Here is a 19,302-nt window from a genome sequence, read left to right on the forward strand (position 1 = left end):
TTTCTTCTCATTTTACTTGTGAGGGCCGGTCCCACGACCAACAAATCTACAAGCCGCTCTATCCCATTTCATTGAAATAGTTTAAAATTGCATGAGGTTACTCGGTCGTCTTTTTCCGTCGTCGCACCGCTTCTTGTAACTGCCCTTACACTTCGCTGCGATTTTATCCGAGGCGTCGTTTTTTCGGAAGAATGCGTAAGAAAACGGCGAGAGCGAGGAAATCGGCGAAAAAACCGTAAATTGTGTGTCTCGTCGGTAACGTCCGCATTCAACGTTTGAAATATAGAGCGTTGGTGCGCACGACACGAGCAGGCGCGCATGTGTCTACGAAAATCGTGTCTGTCTTCGAGCTCGAAGGTAAAAACTGTTCCGCTAGATGCGCCGAAGAAACTGCGAAATGCGTCTGATGCGTTCCATGAAAAATTCTATAAAGTCGCGTGAATTTCCTGACAAATGTCTGTTCGCTTACGACGTCGGGATTGCGACATTCCGGCTCGTCTCAAAGTAACAATTTTATAAAGACTGTCATATACGGTCCAATATTGTAACGTAAGAGAAAAGATAATTAGGGTAAAATCGAGAAAATGATTATTTCGTTGCCTTACAGATCGTTACAGAAAATACCTTTGTTAAAAAACGATCAATCACGCGACATTACATTATGGAAGGCATAATCCTTCGTTAGTTCCACTTCAATGGTCTGAACCGTTGTAAGACGCGAGTGATGAAACGACGCGCGGGCGATATTAAATATTCAAAGACGTCAAATCGAGTCCACATTATCCTCTTATTCCGCGGAGGCGCTTCGCACGTCTTTGAAGCTCCCACGCTTTGTTGCATCCGAGTCGCGAATCGACGGGTCCTTTTTTCGTACGAACGAATCGAAAATATTTGTCGCCACGAGGATCAACAAAATCCGTGTCCTCAGTCGAGCGTTGCTCCACGTGCTCTCGCAATTCTGCACGGACTTCTCGCCTTTTCATTTTCATAGTCATTCTTTCATCCTCACTCTCGTAGGAAAACATAGCACAAGTACACAAACTCAAATTACTTTCGATATATAAGATAAACAAAAATATAGAAAATCGATGAAAGTTACGTCGCGTGCGGAAGAGCCAATTTTATATGTGTTTTATACGGCAAGAAACAGATAACGGCTCGTGACAGATAACGATATATTATCGTTATAAACTTTCACGCTTACGGAATAATCGCCACAATTATCATCTAATACGCGTCGGCGGCTGAGAAGCATCGTTCAACCATATTGCACGCAAACCCCCAAACTGCGGCCATAATTACCTAGCTGTCTCATTCTTATTATTCAGTGTTTCCTTCCGCCGAAAGACACGACAGCGGCGGTATAATCGAGACTCGCATACAACCAACGGGTTTCTTTATAACAAGTTACCGCTTCTTCCTTCTTCGAAATCCTTCCTCCCCCTCTTCGGTCGAAAGGTGCGTCCGTGGGATAGATGGAAAGTATAATTTAGCCCGCTAAATTATACTTAATATCTATGCGGCACGGTTCTCACTTACCCTTCATCCAAAACACACGGTACGCATCGAGATCTCATCATCTCGTTTGAGGGGAACAAAACGTACAGCCTCCTCCATATGGGATCCGACTAACATCTCACTTGATCGTAAAAATCCGTGTGTTCTTTTGTTTCCACAAAATCCGCTTAACTACAATTTTATCCCACATAAAACAGCGAGCGGAAATGTCAAAGAAAAATGTTGAATCTACAAAGGCTACGTTATGCATATGATTCCAGTGATTCTGCTTCGAAAGGAAACATTTCTTGTAAATAAAAAAAATCTCTTGTAAATAAATTTTCGAAATGTGCATATGATTTAAGGGAATATTCAATAAAAAATTAAACATACATACATATATATATATGTGTGTGTGTGTGTGTGTGTGTGTGTGTGTGTGTGTGTGTGTGTGTGTGTGTGTGTGTGTGTGTGTCAAAGCAAATTATTTAAAAAAACACAAAGGATGAATTTAGCATGCAATTTACTAAAACGTAAAAATTTGATTAATATAAAAAAGATCTAATAATTGCTTCTCGTTAATTAAAAAAGATTAATTAAACAATATTAGAAGATTATGAAGATTAATTAAGTAATATTACAAAATGCTTACAATTATGCTTAATAATGCTCTTCTGATTACGTATCCATGATTAATGGATTCGATTTCGGAGGTATTTTGCATGCAACTTAGCCGATTCCTTAATCGATTATGAGACCGGCGTAATTTTCGCATTCTCGCCCAATTACTCTCGCAACTTAGATCGCATTCCGTTCTAATCCGTGGAATACTTGTTCGGTTAAGGGACCTTTGATAAACGATTGCGGCGCAGGAGCATCTATTCTGCTCGAGAAATGAAACTTGGAGAAATACAAATAGCGCGATGTACCGTTATTAAAATTTTATTTTTTTCTATCTATTTGTTATCGCATGTTGTATTGTATAATAATTTTAAAATACAAAATTATAATAAAATACAAAATTCTTTGACGGAATATGTATATGTTCCAAATATCATATGTTCCAAATATGCAAATATTTTGGAGAACTTCATGTGTAACGTTTTGATGAAACGATAACAAAATATTGCGCCATCTATTTTTTTTTTTTTTAAATATGAATCCCAATTAACTGACGTGTACGTTATTCAATGATAAATCTGTATATTGCTTCCCCAAGAGATCGTTCGCATGTAGCATAGAAAACAAAGCTTCGTTCACGTTCAGTAATTTTAGTACAGGCCGTAATATGCGTCTGGGGTCGATTAGAACGCGCTAAGTGCTGCATTGGCCGGCAAAGCCTGTGTAAAACGCGTCTCGCAGTCCGCATTCCGTTCTGATCCACAGAATATTCAGTCAGGTAAAGCGTCTTTGATAGAACACCTCTTTGGTACGGCGACAACGGGTGTTGTACGGAAAGTGAAGTGCGGGAGAGAGAGAGAGAGAGAGAGAAAGGGAAGGAGACCACGAGAAGGTGCGAGTGCAAGAGAAGGCTCGAGGGATGGGGGAAGGTCTGCACGGGGTGTGATCATCAAAGTGACCCATACCCCGTTAAACGGCTCACGTCTCGATCACAGACAAGCCGGAGCAATGCCGCCGAGTGATACCAAGGGCTGCGCCGGCCGAGGGTGTCACGGTGGATTTAATTAATGCAATTTAGCATCCATCCATCATCTCTCGCGTTTTTGCCTTAACGAGGGCTGCCGCCGTCGCTGCCGACGCCGTCGTCGCCGCCGCTGTTGTTGCTGTTGCTGTTGTTGCTGTCGCCGCCGCCGCTACTGGTGCTATAGTAGATCTACGTGGCACTTTGATGAGACAAGCAAGCCTCTCTCGATTATATCGACACCTGGACCGTCCCCCTTGGCTCGGCCTTTCTTCCCACCTCCGTCTCGCATCGTGGAACCAGGGCTTTACGATCACCCAGCCGTATTAAACTGCGCCGTACAAGCAACGCGTTAAGCTTGATGTCCGTGTACGTTCATCAGCGTGCGGTTATGCGTGCTTGTGTGCGGGCCAGCTGCTACCTTATACCGTCGCTCGTATCGGGGCAATAGACATCAGCGCGGGTAGATAATAATAGTGCAGGAAAAAAAAAAAGAAACGCGCACAAAGGCGTTGTCCCTTGCCTGTTTTCGTGTAGTCCACTCTGGCGTCTTGTTAGCAACCAGCCGCTGCAAACAGGCGCCTGTCATGTCCTAGCTATCCGAGCGACATCGTGCGGGCCGCCGCATTTAAGTGAGATGTATCACGCGTCGACGGCACAAAGCCGTTCGTTTTATAGCTACTCCTGTGCCCGCTCCTTCTGTGTCCCCGAACAAATTTGCTTGACGTCCACAAGAAGAATTGGATCACGAGAATGCAAGAGAGTCATTATTAAGTTTCATTCGTGATAGCAAGTTTGCAAATATTATCGCAAATATCATCGATTCAAATATTAGTTGATATTTCGCGGGCGATATATTTACAACTAGCTAATACAAATTATTAAATAATAAACTTCTTCAAGCTTTTCGCTTTCATCTTCATGAGTTGAAGTTGAGACAAAAAATAGCGATTAACAGTGTTCGCTGATCAACGGCGTTTCGCAACAATTTCATTAAAAAAGCGTATAGAGAAAGACGATCGAAGCAAGATTGAAACAACCGCCGGATCGGATCCTATAAGATGCTACCTCTCCCTATAGAATCGAGAGGAAGAAACGGAAACGCAAACGTGTAATCGCACCAGCGTAGTATCCGCTTGTCGGTTAAAATAGCTTCCGATAAGGCGAACACGAGAGAATCTTCTCTTCCGAGTCGTGCTTCCACAATCGTGGGAATCGTCGCGATTTCAGGTGGTGGTTTCAGTATTAAGCGAGTGCTCAAACATCGCCGCGCGAGGAGCCTCGGTGCCTAGGGCAAACCCGTTCTGCGGTTGCTCTAGCACGAGAAATAATATTGAGAGAGTACATGACACGTACACGGTAACGTTAATAAAAGCCCTCCATGTAATGGAAAACGCTCGTCCCTTAGACCCTTTAGTTTCATCGTTCCATCGTTTGTCGTAGAACCCTAATCAGGAATTTTATCGATATAGCTCATCTTAATGACCATTTCAATCTACTTTATATTACACTACTAACATACTATAATTGTATTTTATATATATATAAAATTCAAAATTAAAATTGCATTAGTGTAACGATATTAGCGTTAATCGTCTTTAATTTAATATTGTAAATTTTTGATGGATAACAATCTCATTATATGCTTCTAATAAAATAAAGAAAATGTTGCTAGAAAATTATATAGATGCAGAAAATGACGCAAGGAGAACAAGATCGGAATACAATTTGCGGAGTTGATCTTAGTTGATCTTAGGGTAAGATTAGCGTAAAATAATTTCAGCTCCGAAATGGCGTCGGTATTATTTCGAGCTTAATGACAAAACCACCTGCAAACACAATGATACTATCAAAGATTACTATATTCGCATTCGAACTCGAGCAATTCGCAGCCGCACATCTGCCGTTTCAGATGATTGTCTATGTAAAGTACTTATATGAAAGAAGTCGCAATTGTTCCACGGTAATTCTCACGTGCCGATTTTAATCCGGAGAAATCGCTTAATCGCAACCAACCGTGTCGTAATAGATCCCAGGTCGTTGGCAGATACGCGAGATTGGACAACGCGATTGCGACAGTTAAACGATTCAGTACCTGTGTGTACATGTGTGTGTGTGTATGTGTGTGTGTGTGTGTGTGTGTGTGTGTGTGTGTGTGTGTGTATTTAACCGAGCCGGAAAAACGGAGAGAGCCGCGCATTTCGAGCGAGTCGTTACGCGGTCCGCGCGTGATAGTAACTTCGATCGACATTGAAATATTAGCCGCGTTAGCTCTACAAATGGATTTCGTCCAGGAAGCGCCTGTCACGACAATACGTCGCGGCGATGCGAAATCCTCATATCGACGTTTATCTTTCGCCAGCTGAGAATAATGTATGAGGCCGTGAGGCCGTTTCGAATTAACCGAAACCGAAACCACGATCGGTATTAGATAGCGCGCTCGCATTTTATGTATCAGTAATGATTATTGCGAAACGATTTATCACGCGCGATTGACGGGTCGCGGGGCGCGATAGCGTTAAATGATTCTTTTACGGTGAACGAACGGTTCGAAGAAACGAACCTCGATCAGCGTGCGCGCGTAATTACGTTAACGAGCGTTGCTTGCGTCGCGCATTAACTCGCGCCTAACAGCCGCACGCTTTCGCGAGCAGACGCAACCCGGTGGTCGCGCTCGATGAATGCGGCTTAATTGGTGGGCGAGGCCTCTAATTATATAGCTGATTGTCGATGCCGTCCATCGGCGTAGCCGCCATCTGCATTACCAGTGATTACAGTGTGACGTTCCCCCCGCTCGTGCGATTCCGCACTCGCGCTCGGATTCTCCTGCCCCGATCTCCTGCCGACCGACCAATTCGGCCTGATTATACATTCCGTTTTGGGGTATTCGGGCAGTAGTGCATTTTTCACGAGCAGTTAACTGAAGTAATTAGTCATTGGACAGCAAGCAGCCGGAATAAACGGTCTGTCCTGGAGAGCATTTTGCGGCGTGCGGACGCGATCGATACGTCCCGCCGATGCAGAAACTTTGAAGCTTTAGAACTGTCAATTGAATACCGAATACAGATGAAACGAGTATCGAGTAGCCGACAAGAAAGATCGATGCATCTATAATTCCAGGAAGCTTATCGATATATAAAACAATAATCTCTCCCTCCCTCTCTCTCTCTCTCTCTCTTTTTATTGGCAGATTCCTCGAGGAACTTTCAATATACAGAGCACATTATTAAATTTAGTGAGATAATATTGCATCTTACAACATTTCAATACTTTTGCATCTTACAACATTTCTATCAAACAATCGTCGAGTTTTGTTATGTATTAAGTGGTTTAGAGCTTATCACCTAGTTTATTTTTCAATACATCGAATTTTTAACGACATAGGGACGCGGAAATAAAATAAAATGGTTGTGGCCGAGCGCGCGTTCAACCGCACACTGTGCGCAGTAATATCGCCCCTATTGGCATTTAGACCGCGGCGTTGCGAACGGTTACCAAAAGCCGCGAACCAGCAGGCGCATTCGATATCATACTAGTGGCGTTATTAATTCCCAGTGGTTCCATCGTATACACGCTCGGGACGATTGCCGTTAATCGTGTCTGCGGGCCGGTTAATCGTTCAGATCGAGATGCTTGATTAAAGTGGAGCGGATATATAGGCGGCATTAATTATCAAACATTCAATTGGAGCATTCTTGTAATAGTCATTCCGGCAAGTCATTAAATTAACATATTGTCTTATACGATATAGATTCTTCTAATTAAGCATATAAAAGCGCACATTATAATCGATGGTTGGAAGATAATTTTGTTCGAAATAACTTCACTTGCCGAATCTCGTTGATACTCGAGCTGGAATAATTCGGTCCCTTTCCGATGTTTCGATTCCGGAACAATAACTCGACATTATACAAATCAAACGAGCGTTGATATTCATGAATCCGAAGCCGGAGGGCGAAGGTATAATTGCATTACGCGCACACCCTAAAATACGACGACGGGGAGATCCATTCCGTGTCCCTTCATCGGCGAAGCCCAGCATCGAGTTTTCTCCCGTATAATCGCCCGTGTTTCACGCGTTTCCACCTCGAATCAGACAGAAGCGTTAACCAAAAAATCTGCCACAAATCCCAAATTTCAGTTAGCTTTTTTTAAAAATATTCCTCTGTGTTATTTTTTTATACTTTAAACCGTAGCACTAATGCTTGACAAGAATACATTTCATTTTGTATTTCAATTGTTTATTTCTACCATTTCCTCGATACCATTTCCTCGCGAGTAAATATACTGTTCTCAAGCGCATATACGATTACTCAACCACGAACTCGATTGCAATTCGTGTGAATATAGTACGACAACAATGTCGTATATGTCGCGTAATAATGATACGCGTCGTGTGTAGGCGGGCGATGCGTTCGTACGAAATGGCACGAGCATGCCAGCGATAGGGGATAACGAATCTGTAGGAGGAAGAAACGAACGGCGGACAAAACGAGAGGAACGCGCGAGAACAGAACAGACGACAGGTACGCCTTTCAGTTTTGTACGGCGAGGGGAAATTGAAACAGCTAACCGCGTTGGCGTTGACGAGGGGATGAAGGGAGAGAAGAGGCTGGCGCGTAACGAAAAGAGACGATCGAGGTACACGGGGGAAATTCGGTTGGGAGGGTGCGAACAAGAATGAGAGAGACCGGGGGAGAAAGAGAGAGAGAAAGAGAGAGAGAGAGAGAGAGAGAGAGAGAGAGAGAGAGAGAGAGAGAGAGAGAGGAAGGGAGAAAGGGAGAGAACGAGAGAACTATGCGGGAGAGATTCAATCAAACGAATGCATATAAATGAGTCGTTTCAGGGTAAAACTGAATTATACGTCGGCACTTCTATATCCACACGCGTGTGTCACGCGTGCACGTACATATGATGGGTATCCGGATCACAGTTGTTGTCGCGAACGAACTCGTGGAGAGCGTTGTTATATGCTGGCGAATATCCGGGAACGCCCGGGTGGAACCCTTACTCGGAAAGATCCGTTTGGATAATGCCGACAATTCGGTAGCGCACAGCGAGAGGTCGAAATAGTCGCAAAGTTGAGTAAAAACGATCAACGGATCGATGACGGGGAAAGGTGACGCCAGTTGGTTGAAGAAGAATTTTAGAATTCTTGAATATTAACGCTCTATCTGTATGTAAAATTTTTTGAAATGGATTCCTTCTTACTTCTGCCATTCCGTGAAAAAAAAAGTAATCTCCCGTGCAATCACCGAAAGATTGAAAAAGAAATAGAGATATTAAGAAGGGATATAAGGAAAGAATTACAGATGCGGAAGATCTCTTTAGAACCAGAAGCATAGCGCGTAATAATGTTGACTACGTGTGCATGTCCCTTGCGAAGATCACACGCGACAAATCCGTTCTCCCAAAGTAAAGTTATTTCACAACGAACAATATATAAAGAGTTCGAAAAGAACAGTCGTTCCGCGCGGAGGAGAAGTGGACGGCATAAGTGACGGCGGGGCGAGAGGGATAGCGGAGAGAATAGCGAGAAAGCGAGAAGCTCTGAAAGATATAAAAAGAAGAGAGAAGGCGAGAGCTGACGGACCCCGCAGTAGGAAATTAAATAACCAAACTTTTCCACAAGGATCTCGGGGGTTACTTTGGAAGCCAACGCCGGGCAGGGCAATGGCAATGGCGGTGAAGTGACTGGAAAGAATCAAAAGAACAAACGGTGGCTACGGGAAGGGTGGGAGTCGCAGAGGGATACGGGGTAAGGGTGTGCGAGGACCGCAAGAAGTGCAAGATAAACGTGCCACCATTCCTCCGTGTCCTCTTTGTTCCGTGCCAATCCTGGCGTCGCTTCAACGCATTTTCGAACTTTTCTCCCGTCTCCCTCGCCCCACCGTCCGTTATTTTTCTTGGTCTTACTGGCCTGCATTGCGAGCGGATCTCCTCGTCACTCCGGACACGATAAAGTTCGCCCAAAATCTTTCTCTACTCCTCCTTTCTACCGAAGATCATTTTCCTCACGCCAAATTTCCTCATTATGTCAATGACCCGTTGTGTCGTATCACTTCGTGGGAAACTATAGATGCAGACTACGTCACTGGCCCGTATAATTGACCCGTTCCGCATAACGATCGTTGAAAGATCGTTCACTGGGTAGCCGTTTAACCATTGTATTGATTTTTTCCTCGTCCCTTCTTTAACGGCATGGTAAACACGGATATATAAATGAAAGCTTAAATAAATTATCATCATTAATCCATTAATTCTCGATTAATAATCCAGAAATTATGATTAACATACATTTCAACTTGTACGAAAAATTTCTTATATATGTCTAGTAAAACAGAGTCAATAATCTTATCTATCCATTAAACATGCAGTATTTCGGAATTAGCTCTACACAACTGCGGAAGATTAAACGTGACCTCGTTTATTGACCTCTTAAGATCAATATACTTACATACAGGGCGACGTGACAGCGACATGACAAAGACGAGGTTTCTTTTATAAATTAAGGTGTTCATCGTTAAGTTTTCGTTCCGAGGTATATGTCGGTCGTATTTAATCACATGCGTATAAAATAATAATTGAAAATGTATAAGACGGATACGCGAATCAGGCCACTGTTAATGGCGTATCGTAGGCAATCTATGAACATAATAAACGTACAAGCTGCTTTGAATCCCGCAGAGGCTGATAATTGGACCCTAGACTTTCACAACACGGGCTTTAGTTCGATCCTCTGGCCCGGAACTCTACCTTGTCGAGTTCCTGGACCGAGGTGTCCAGAATAGCTCGAGGTAACGAGACAATCTAGAAACGCGATTTGGTTTAACGACAAGAGCGATTTCCAATCACTGGTACACAACAGAAAGAGAAAATCGCGTGATCAAATCATCGGGATGCTACAGCTATTTCTAATGAGACTCCCGATAACGAATTTGCCCTCGTTATGTCAGCTAGGAAATTATAACAAATATATTACGAATTTAAATACAAAAATGTAATGCTCAAATCTCTACTTCAAATCTTTTATTATATCAATAATGCGGTACATAAATTGTAATAAAATACAATTCAAATATTCAGGGCAATGTTATTATTATATCTGCATGATTTTGCAAGTAGATTAAATTTTTGTATCTTTTATTTCTATAATCTTTTTATGCACAAATGTTTGCAAAAGCAAGCATCATTTGAGAGCGGGCAAATACAACAATACAAGGGGTATCACAAATAACACAAAATTGAGTGCCAACGCGTGAGAATATATATGGTAAAACGGCATCGTGTCGGACCCGCCAACGACCCCTTCATCGATGTTGAAAGGAGCCACTGTGGCCATAGAGTCGGAGGATGAAGACCTCAACAAATGCTGAGATTTGGTTGCCTCGGATGATGGATGCGATTTGGCCTGAAGGGGGAAACAGCCCCGGTGAGCAAAAAGAGCGGAGTGACGCGCGGTACAAGAGAGAGTAAAGAGTAACGAGAAGATGACACGGATGATGGGGATAGAATCGACGCAGGAAATATGTACATGCACGGAAGATCGATAAAAAAAAAAAGATTAGAGAAAAAAGATTGGCACTGTGTCGCCAGAGATTGCACGAAATTGCGAAAGACGGAGAACCTCTGCAGAAAGAACCTCTGCATTCTATCGCGTCTCACGTCATCGGGAGAGGCTACGTTGTGCTGTCGACGGATGAATGCAATTTTTCACGTATACTACGGGGAGCGGAAGTCTGACGGAAACCGGAAACGGGATCGGCGAGATCCCGCGTAAGAGAAACAAAGCTCTGGCCGGACGTACGTCTCCCGCGCGTGTATTCGCGGGCGAAAAAAGCGCGGTCTTATCTCACTCACGACGGAGAGAGATTAATGCCGTTTGATGAATCGCGATGTCCCTCCATGCGCTGTCGCGTATAATTGTGGCCATTCTTCACTCCTCACACGCGTAATATCTGTACCGTGCCATTGCATATTTACCTCTGTGCGATAAAACGTACTGAATGGTTCGATTCTGCCGTAATTTCTAAACCGATAACGCATTGATCGTTTAATGCGGCTGTGATATATTTAATGTATATGATCGGATTTCGCAAAATATTAATTTATCCGGATAATAAACCAATTTTAAATTAAATGTTCATTCTTTTCTAGATTTATATTCTTTCGCTCAATACAAAATTTGATACTTTTATAAAAAAAAACATGTTATTAGAAAAAAAAAAATATATATATATATATATACCAAAATAGTCAACAGGAAAACGACAAGTATATTGAAACAACAAAGATGATACAGATATAGAATAGGAAAGAAACAGGCAGTAGCGTAGGTATTATAATCAAAGACTTCATCGACGGAAACGGAAGTGAGGTGATGCTTATTCTGTTGGAAGTTGCAACGCGACTTACTGGATCTCAAAAGATAGAAAAAGAGGGAAATAGAAAGAGACGAAGAGAGATAAAGAAATATGAAGAGAGATAACCTGCTGCGCTTGTGAAGAGAGAACTAAAGAGAAAAAAGAGAATTCAAAGTTAGAAGAGAAGAAGGAGGAGGATCTATCGGCCGGAAGCGTAGATACTTTATCTACGCTACCTACTGCGACCGCGATAGATAACTCTCTAGAAAACTTAGTGAAACCACTTTAGTTTGCACATTGGTCGCTTATAACGCGATTCTATCCTATCCGTTCGGTTACGTCGGAAGCTTCTAATCGATCGCACGATCGCTGTGACAGATAAGCTGCACGTATCCTTAAAAATTGTTTTACGATGTTACTCCTTGGAAGATACAATGTAAAAATTTGTATCTCTATTTGGTATACCTGAAGGGTATATTTTTAAATATTTATACGCAAATTAAAGGAGATAAAAAAAACATAAATAAAATATAAAGAAAAAAGCGAAATGAAGATAATTGTACCGGACGCGGTTAATCATTATTATTATATACTGCGCCAACATATTTGCGAGTACGATGGATGTAATTATGTTCAAGCGCGAGTGTTAGACTCGACTGATCTAAGAGATCGAAATTTCCGATAGTTCGTTAAAACGTCGATGGTGTTCTGGAGGGACAGGAAACGAGAGGGAACGCTTACAGACTTCGCTGTTCGCGCTTACTGCCCCGTGTGGTGTTGCGAGGCGTGATTAATACCGAAATACGAATGACTTTATTCATGAGGGACTCGCGCCTTGTTATGTAGATCGAATTTATGGCTAAATCATATGGTGCGGTCGTCAATGTTACTCTCCTCGCATTTCGCTCGCGGCAGTGCCGCGGTGGTGCGAAATCGGAATAACGAGGCTGAATGGAGACGCGGAAGAGAAAGAGAGCAACGCACAGACAGGTGGCTACATTATGAATATGCCTTAAAGTAGCTTTCTAGCGGCCGCTCTGCACATCGGCTTGCTCTCCGTCTCATTTTCTGTCATTCTCTTTCATTTTGTCTCATTGCTTTTCTCTCTCTTTCTTTCTTTTGTCTGTCCTCCTCGTCGCCTATCTGCCTCTGGTACTCCACGGCCCGTCCATCTCTCTCGTCGTTTTCGCCTTCATAGTCCTCTCTACCCGGCTCGCCGGCACGTCTGCCCAGTCTCGGACCAGCAGTGAGATAGACGTTTATCTCTCGTTTCTACAAACTGTGCTCGTTCGCGTTGCGAGGCAGGCAGAAATTCAGACGATCGATAGGATACCGCATCAAAATCACTCACAGACGAGCGCTCATTTCTCTTGCATTCTTGCCGCTGACTGTAATGTTGCAGCAAAACGATCGCCGTTTCTCACACGTTACGTTACATGTTTTCCGATGTTTTTGCAACCAGTCGCGAATATTATACATTCTTATAGACTGCAGTTTCTTAACTTGAAAATTTATACAGTATCTATAATCAATATCCCTTGAAATTATAAATCTCCATTAACAAACCCTAAAATTTTTATTTAATGGTAATGCCATAATTTCGAATATAATTTTGTTTAATTTCGTACCATAATTAATTCAAATTTTTCTCATTTCTCTTTAAGCCGTACTCGACGTTGATAAATACCAATCATTTATCAGGAAGCTTAGTACGCTCTGTCGGAAAATATATAATTGCGAAAAACCGGTCACGCCCTTTCAACCGGTTATTACGCTAACGAGCCCTCAAAGGTGGAATATCCAATACATTAAATTGAAATTTATCATCAGCACCGCCGTGCTGTCAGTATCGTTGCATTAAACGACCGTGGCGATATAACGATGTTATTCATTATACTCGCGATATCCAATTGAAGAGGCAGTAGTCTTTGCAATAGTGGAATGATCGGGCTCCTCTATATCCCTCCCTTCTTTTAATTTAAATAAAATTAAAATAGAAAAACGTATTTATTTAAAAATTTATTTGTTATTTTTTTAAAAATTTAACTAGGACCATTAAGTAATTACTCACCTTCGTGTAGTTTCTCCAAGGTACCCTCGGCCAGGACTCCCGTAAAGAAGAAAGCCAACCAAAGTAAGCCGACCATTCTTCTAATTCGATTTCTTGACGTATCCATTCTGTTAGCACTTAGATACTGCAACAAAAATATAAATTATTAACGTATATAAGCAAACATAAATATAAATTTGCAATATGTGTGACATACGATACGATACGTCGCATACGTCTGATTAAATAATTATATCAGTTTTGCACAAGGCGAAATCTCACTTCTGCAAGTTTTAACGTGTCTCGTGAAAGAAAGAGCTGTCTGAATATCACGAAGACCGGCAGCTGGGAGAGGCGAGGGCAGAGCTCGGTCGCGACGGACGCGTCTTAAAATACAGAGCAGCACGATTAACTGGATTATAAATATATACCGACGTCTGCCTGGGAGAGAGAGAGGAACGAATCGATGACTGGCGACCGGCCAAGATTCTCCGTAAAGTACTGCGCGCGTACGGGCAATTAAGGGAACGCTTGATAAATCGCGATCGCATACGCGACACATCGAGACGAGGAAATTTTCAAGCGCGGCGGTACACAACGTGGCGTAACTTAAGCGTAATGACAAAACGTTACGGGAACGGAGGCGGCGGAGGTTGTTAACATCGGGCACGGGCAAATATGTTTTTATCGCCGTGTTTCTCGAGCACGGCGAGCACTCTGGCGGCGGGTAGGAAAGTTCCGGGGAAGTTCGCGCTGCAGTATCAATAACCAGTTTTCCGGGACGAAAAACTATCCGAGTCTCTTGGAACCGCCGGCGGATATCCTTCCAAGGATTCTCCTCCTTCCTCCCCTCCTGGCGCAGGAACTGCGGAGCTTCCCTCGCAAGCTTTTCTTATACGGCCGCTCGCGCATGAACGGGAGAGGAAACAAAATAACGAATGGTACTAATAGAGCGTTCTTGGTCTCCAGGAAACTTTTCTACTGTGCCGCTGCAGAGCACCGTAGCCCCGTATTGGTCGAGCAGTGCGTCGTAAATCAAAAGTTTCTCACCTAGAGAGAGAGAGAGAGAGAGAGAACGCGAGTTTATGTATATAACGTTACTACGCGCAATAACTGTGCTCTCTGAGCGCTTTTTTTTTTATCACTTTGTAACAGAGATGCAAACAGATGATACTAAATTAAGAAGTTTCATAGAGCTGATGATGATCGCTAAGAAGCAGATGATGACATACTTATTGCAAAACAAAATGCGATATAATAAAATTACAAGATATATTCATATTACGTGTCAAGTTCCTATATTAATAATCAATGATTTTTGCAATAATATTTCACAGTAAAATGATTCAAGTTATGCGAAGCTTTTTTTAAAATTTGTTATGCACGGAACGTAAAGTGATAAAATGCAGAGATTAAAGCGCACGACGGTAAATTTACTCTTAATTATAATGCATCTGCTCGTATAACAGAACGGTGAAGAGAATCAAATGAAGAGAAAATCGAAGTACCATCTTCAGAATTTCCCACCGGTATTCCCGCGACTCAACGTTCTCGATTTCTCAGGTCTTGAGTGTGCTTTCGAGAAGCGATGCACTCATGGCATACTAAAACGCCTCACTCAATCAGTTCAGCTTTACGCAAAGCGGCATTTCTAGGACGCTCGTCCTTAGATCTGTAATTTGTACGATGTCCTCAAAGCCACCGAGCTCAGCTGTCTCTGTCTACTTTAACGATTTCGAATACACGTAACTGGACATTCCTTTGGTCGCTTACGGCTCGTCGAAGACTTGTTCGATGAACGCTATGCTCAAGTATACGCGAAGAAGAATGCGTCGCTATCTATCGGAAAACGATTTCTAAAGATCTTTTATACTTCGTTTTACATAGTGTTGATGAGGATTACCTCACGATATCGAGACATCATTATATTACAATTACTGTTACAAATGAATTACAGAAGCATAACTCCATCATATAAAATTAAGTAGAAGCAATGGAGCTAAGAACATTCGGTAAAGGTCATAATTATAAAAGTCTTAATTAAGAATTATGACATTTCGAGCAGCAGAAAGTCATTTTAAAATTACGATATTTAATTATTCATACAGACGACCTTGCTGATAAATTTGTAACTCGTGTTAATTGATTAATGGAATCGCGACTTTGATGGTAGTAAAGTAATTGGGAAAGGATCGGAGGCCTTAGGCAAAACGCCCAGAGCAGCAATGGCCACTTAGCCACATTGCAACAGGCATTAGCGGTAACGAAGTTAACGAGAGCTCGGTTAAACCGGTTTAGAGGGCATGAAGACGTGCCAGGGGGACGAGAAGCCTAAAACCCGACGGTGGTCTTTGGCTAAACTCGACTCCTTCGATCTTGTTGGAATTAGTAACTTCTACGGTGATCTTCCTTCATCACCTTTACTTTCTCCTCATATCGAACGCCCTCCATCTAAAAAGGCTCCACATTTCGCGATAATACAAAAGATATTGTATTTACGTGACGTTAATAAAACTGTGTCGATAAAATTCAATATGTTCTTTTGTTGCGCGTTTTATATAATTGTATCTCAAATTCACTATTCACAAATGTCAATTCAATAATTACACTCGCTGTGTATACTTGTATGTTATTGAATGCAACCCTCTCTCGTCCGTTGACGTTTGCATAGAGATATGATTCGTTGAAATTAGATAGTCCAAGTTTTTAATTTGCTCGTACGACTCTGATTCTAGTGGAGTGGATACGAGGAATCTCTCCGATTTCAATTTCGCCACGAAGAATCCCCCTCGACCCGGTATAGAAATGCCGGACAAGAGGGAGTCCTCGAGTGTACTCGAGACTGAAGGACGCTCAGGATCAATATTTATAATCTAGATTCTAGACGACCAGAAGAGAGCCTGCACTGTCCATGTCTCAAAGTGCTAAACAAGGCCCGCAGCCAGTTTCGTCACGCTTGATTTTTTTTTTAAGTCCTCATATCGGTATATACATGCATCGTATTAATAATGCATAAATTGCAATATAAAATTTCTTATAATATATGTTTATATAAGTTGTCAATAACTAGAAAAACCGTTCGATTCGTTCGATTCGTTATCAGAATCACAATTTCTATCGTTACATTTAACCGTTTAAAGCCGACGGCGGCGGAAAATGATCAGCTTTGCTCTCTAAGAACACGCAGGTCCCATTAACGGAAACACAGGGGCATTGGCGCCAGAGCGCCTCGCACGCCGCACACTTGCGATCACTGTGCTAGCATGCCTCCAAACGAGCCTCCTCGAGATTTTTTTATTTTGTAAGATACGAAGAAAGAAAAGGCGGCTCTGGCTCGTTAGCCACGATTACAGTGGTAACTACAGTGAGAACCGATCACCACTATCCACTGCTATCTACGAACAGGCATGATGGCAGCCTCAGTGGAATTCGCGAGCAACCGATAGTTGAGTAAGACATTCCACCTACCGACAATTTCACCCAGACGCGGACAATCGGCTAGACACTCGGTGATTTTGATGGCGATCGCGTACGTTTATCATGGTGAAGAAGACGGCGAATGGGCGGTTCAATAGCTCAAAACCCTTTGAAGTTTCTAAAAGCTATCTCGAGCGTGACGAGATAGCGTTTAGAGGAACCTTCGTGGTTCATGGTGAAATATAAATCCGCGATAAGAAAGAAGAACTCTGAAATGTGCAATGCAAAAAGGAAAAGCTCTCTATCTTTAATTATACACGCAATCCTTTTAAGTAATTTGTGCAAGATTGCGATTTTTTTTCTTCAAAAATAATTAACATTATAAATTCACAATATTTGTAAATGACAATTTTTCCTTCGAAACAATTAGCATTATAAATTTTCCATTTGCAAAATAACTAAAACATTGAACATTAATTTAATCGTGAAAACTTTGCCAAATTTATAAAATTTATTAATAACAGTAAAGGTTATTGTTAATTTTAGGATATTACTTTTTTAATATTTTTTCATCTGGCGTCATTTAATCATATACAATATTGCGAGTATAATAGGTCAACATAAGGCTTGTCTCGCGACAAGCAAACAGAAACTTTGTTGCTGAAATCTTGAAGCATACGACGTCGTTATACGATCCTGCGTCCCCAATTGAGGGTTGTCTTTCGTTCAAATCGGGGTAGACTGGCTTTTTCACTAATGAACTGGGGGGGGTGTAAGAAACGTTTCGAAAGGGCAGATCTTCTTTCTTTTTGATCTTATTTAGAGAACGGACGTGATTCAGACCCCTATCTTTTTATAGAAAGTAGCTTCTTGTCGAATAATACAAAAAACCAACGTCGAACATTCTGTTAGAAATTATTACCTGCGACAAAACATATCTTCACAGCTGCGACCAGTTTTCTAAAGTTTATTAAAGAAAACAAACTTGACAATATCTAAACCGACACTAAATCTACAATGTCGCGTTTCCAGTGTACCGCGTATTCCTATACATTCGCGTGAACCTTAATTCGTTCGCGAGCGTTCGGTTTTATTCACTCTTCGCGTCGGAACTTTTTTAATTTCCGCCCGCAAGAGCTGAAAAAAATGTTCGCGCAAAAATCCCTGCAATATTTACTCACATTTCCCACCTCTTTCTCGTTTTGTTCGCGAATTTCGTAACTCAATCTACCCAGGGTGCACGAGACGGCCGTCGACCTCAAAAGTCTAAATCAATACCAATAATCCTTCCGGCTGCACTTTTTCCGTTTCCTTCACTTCCACTGATTATGCCGATCCAATTCCGATACGAACGCACGGAAATGTTTTGACATTTTTATTTTATGGCGCGCGGTATTTTAGACACGCTTAAAACCACCGACGGGATTCTAACGCTGTCAAAGGTCTGTAACGTTTCCCAGTTTTAAGCCACCCACGACGACGTGATAATCGAGTGTGCTACGCTTTTAGCTATAATGGGCAAGTACACGCGTCGCTAGGAGTGCGCTAAAGAGAACCAAGCGGAAAGGGAGCAGCGCGGCTCGCAACGCAAAAGGGGTTGCAAGCGAGGGAGGCGGAGCGCGTACCACGGCGAACAACTGCGTGGTAACTGAATTACTTGGTACATCGCGCTTACTGGTTCGATGATGCGATTTCACGACAATCCAGTGCGGCAAACGACGACGACGACGACGACGACGACGACGACGACGACGACGACGACGACGACGACGACGACGACGGCGACAACAACGACGCGACGGCAAGTGAATTTTCATCGCTGCTAAAAGCGACACTTAATCAATGCTTCGACGACCTATGATGTTAAAGAGACGCCACACAATCTCATCTTGTTTCAGAATAAATCGAAATGTACACGATATATAATATTGCCGTGTACATGTATAGTATACATTTTATCTATTTATATTATTTTACATAGTTTTATATTTCTAAATGTCTACATAATCATTTGTGCAACGTAATCGTTTAATTTTGCATAAGTAATGCAATTTTTTGTTAAATTATGAAAAAGAATAAAATATGAAGGTAGGAACACCGATAAATATATGATCAAAACCATCGCGCAACTTTGCACTTCTGTGCGAGACATTTCTGTACGAAACACTTAGTTTCACAGTTCCGGGGCGACGGGGGTTGTTAATGTTCGCTACAGTAAATTTCGTTCGAGGTCATTTGTCTCGGAACATCTGTTGTATCTTTCGAGGTAAAAGTTACTCTCCCGATCGTTTGATTTACACGTTTAAACATTTATACGGAACAACCACAATGCG

At 42.2% G+C, this 19,302-nt stretch overlaps 1 protein-coding gene across 3 annotated transcripts in view; it reads right to left on the bottom strand.

The window, feature by feature from the left end:
- The window catches only part of Sema2a (Semaphorin 2a), a 317,771-nt gene that overhangs the window by 140,021 nt on the left and 158,448 nt on the right, over positions 1 to 19,302 (bottom strand). For all 3 annotated transcript variants that reach the window (XM_089070328.1, XM_089070329.1, XM_089070327.1), the window contains exon 3: positions 13,574 to 13,697. In XM_089070328.1, coding sequence (XP_088926454.1) covers positions 13,574 to 13,697 — 124 coding nt within the window. The remainder of the gene's footprint in view (positions 1 to 13,573; positions 13,698 to 19,302) is intronic.

This window comes from Pogonomyrmex barbatus, unplaced genomic scaffold, assembly GCF_055798465.1.
Source record: "Pogonomyrmex barbatus isolate J1 unplaced genomic scaffold, ASM5579846v1 scaffold10, whole genome shotgun sequence".
Classification (NCBI taxonomy): Eukaryota; Metazoa; Arthropoda; class Insecta; order Hymenoptera; family Formicidae; genus Pogonomyrmex; species Pogonomyrmex barbatus.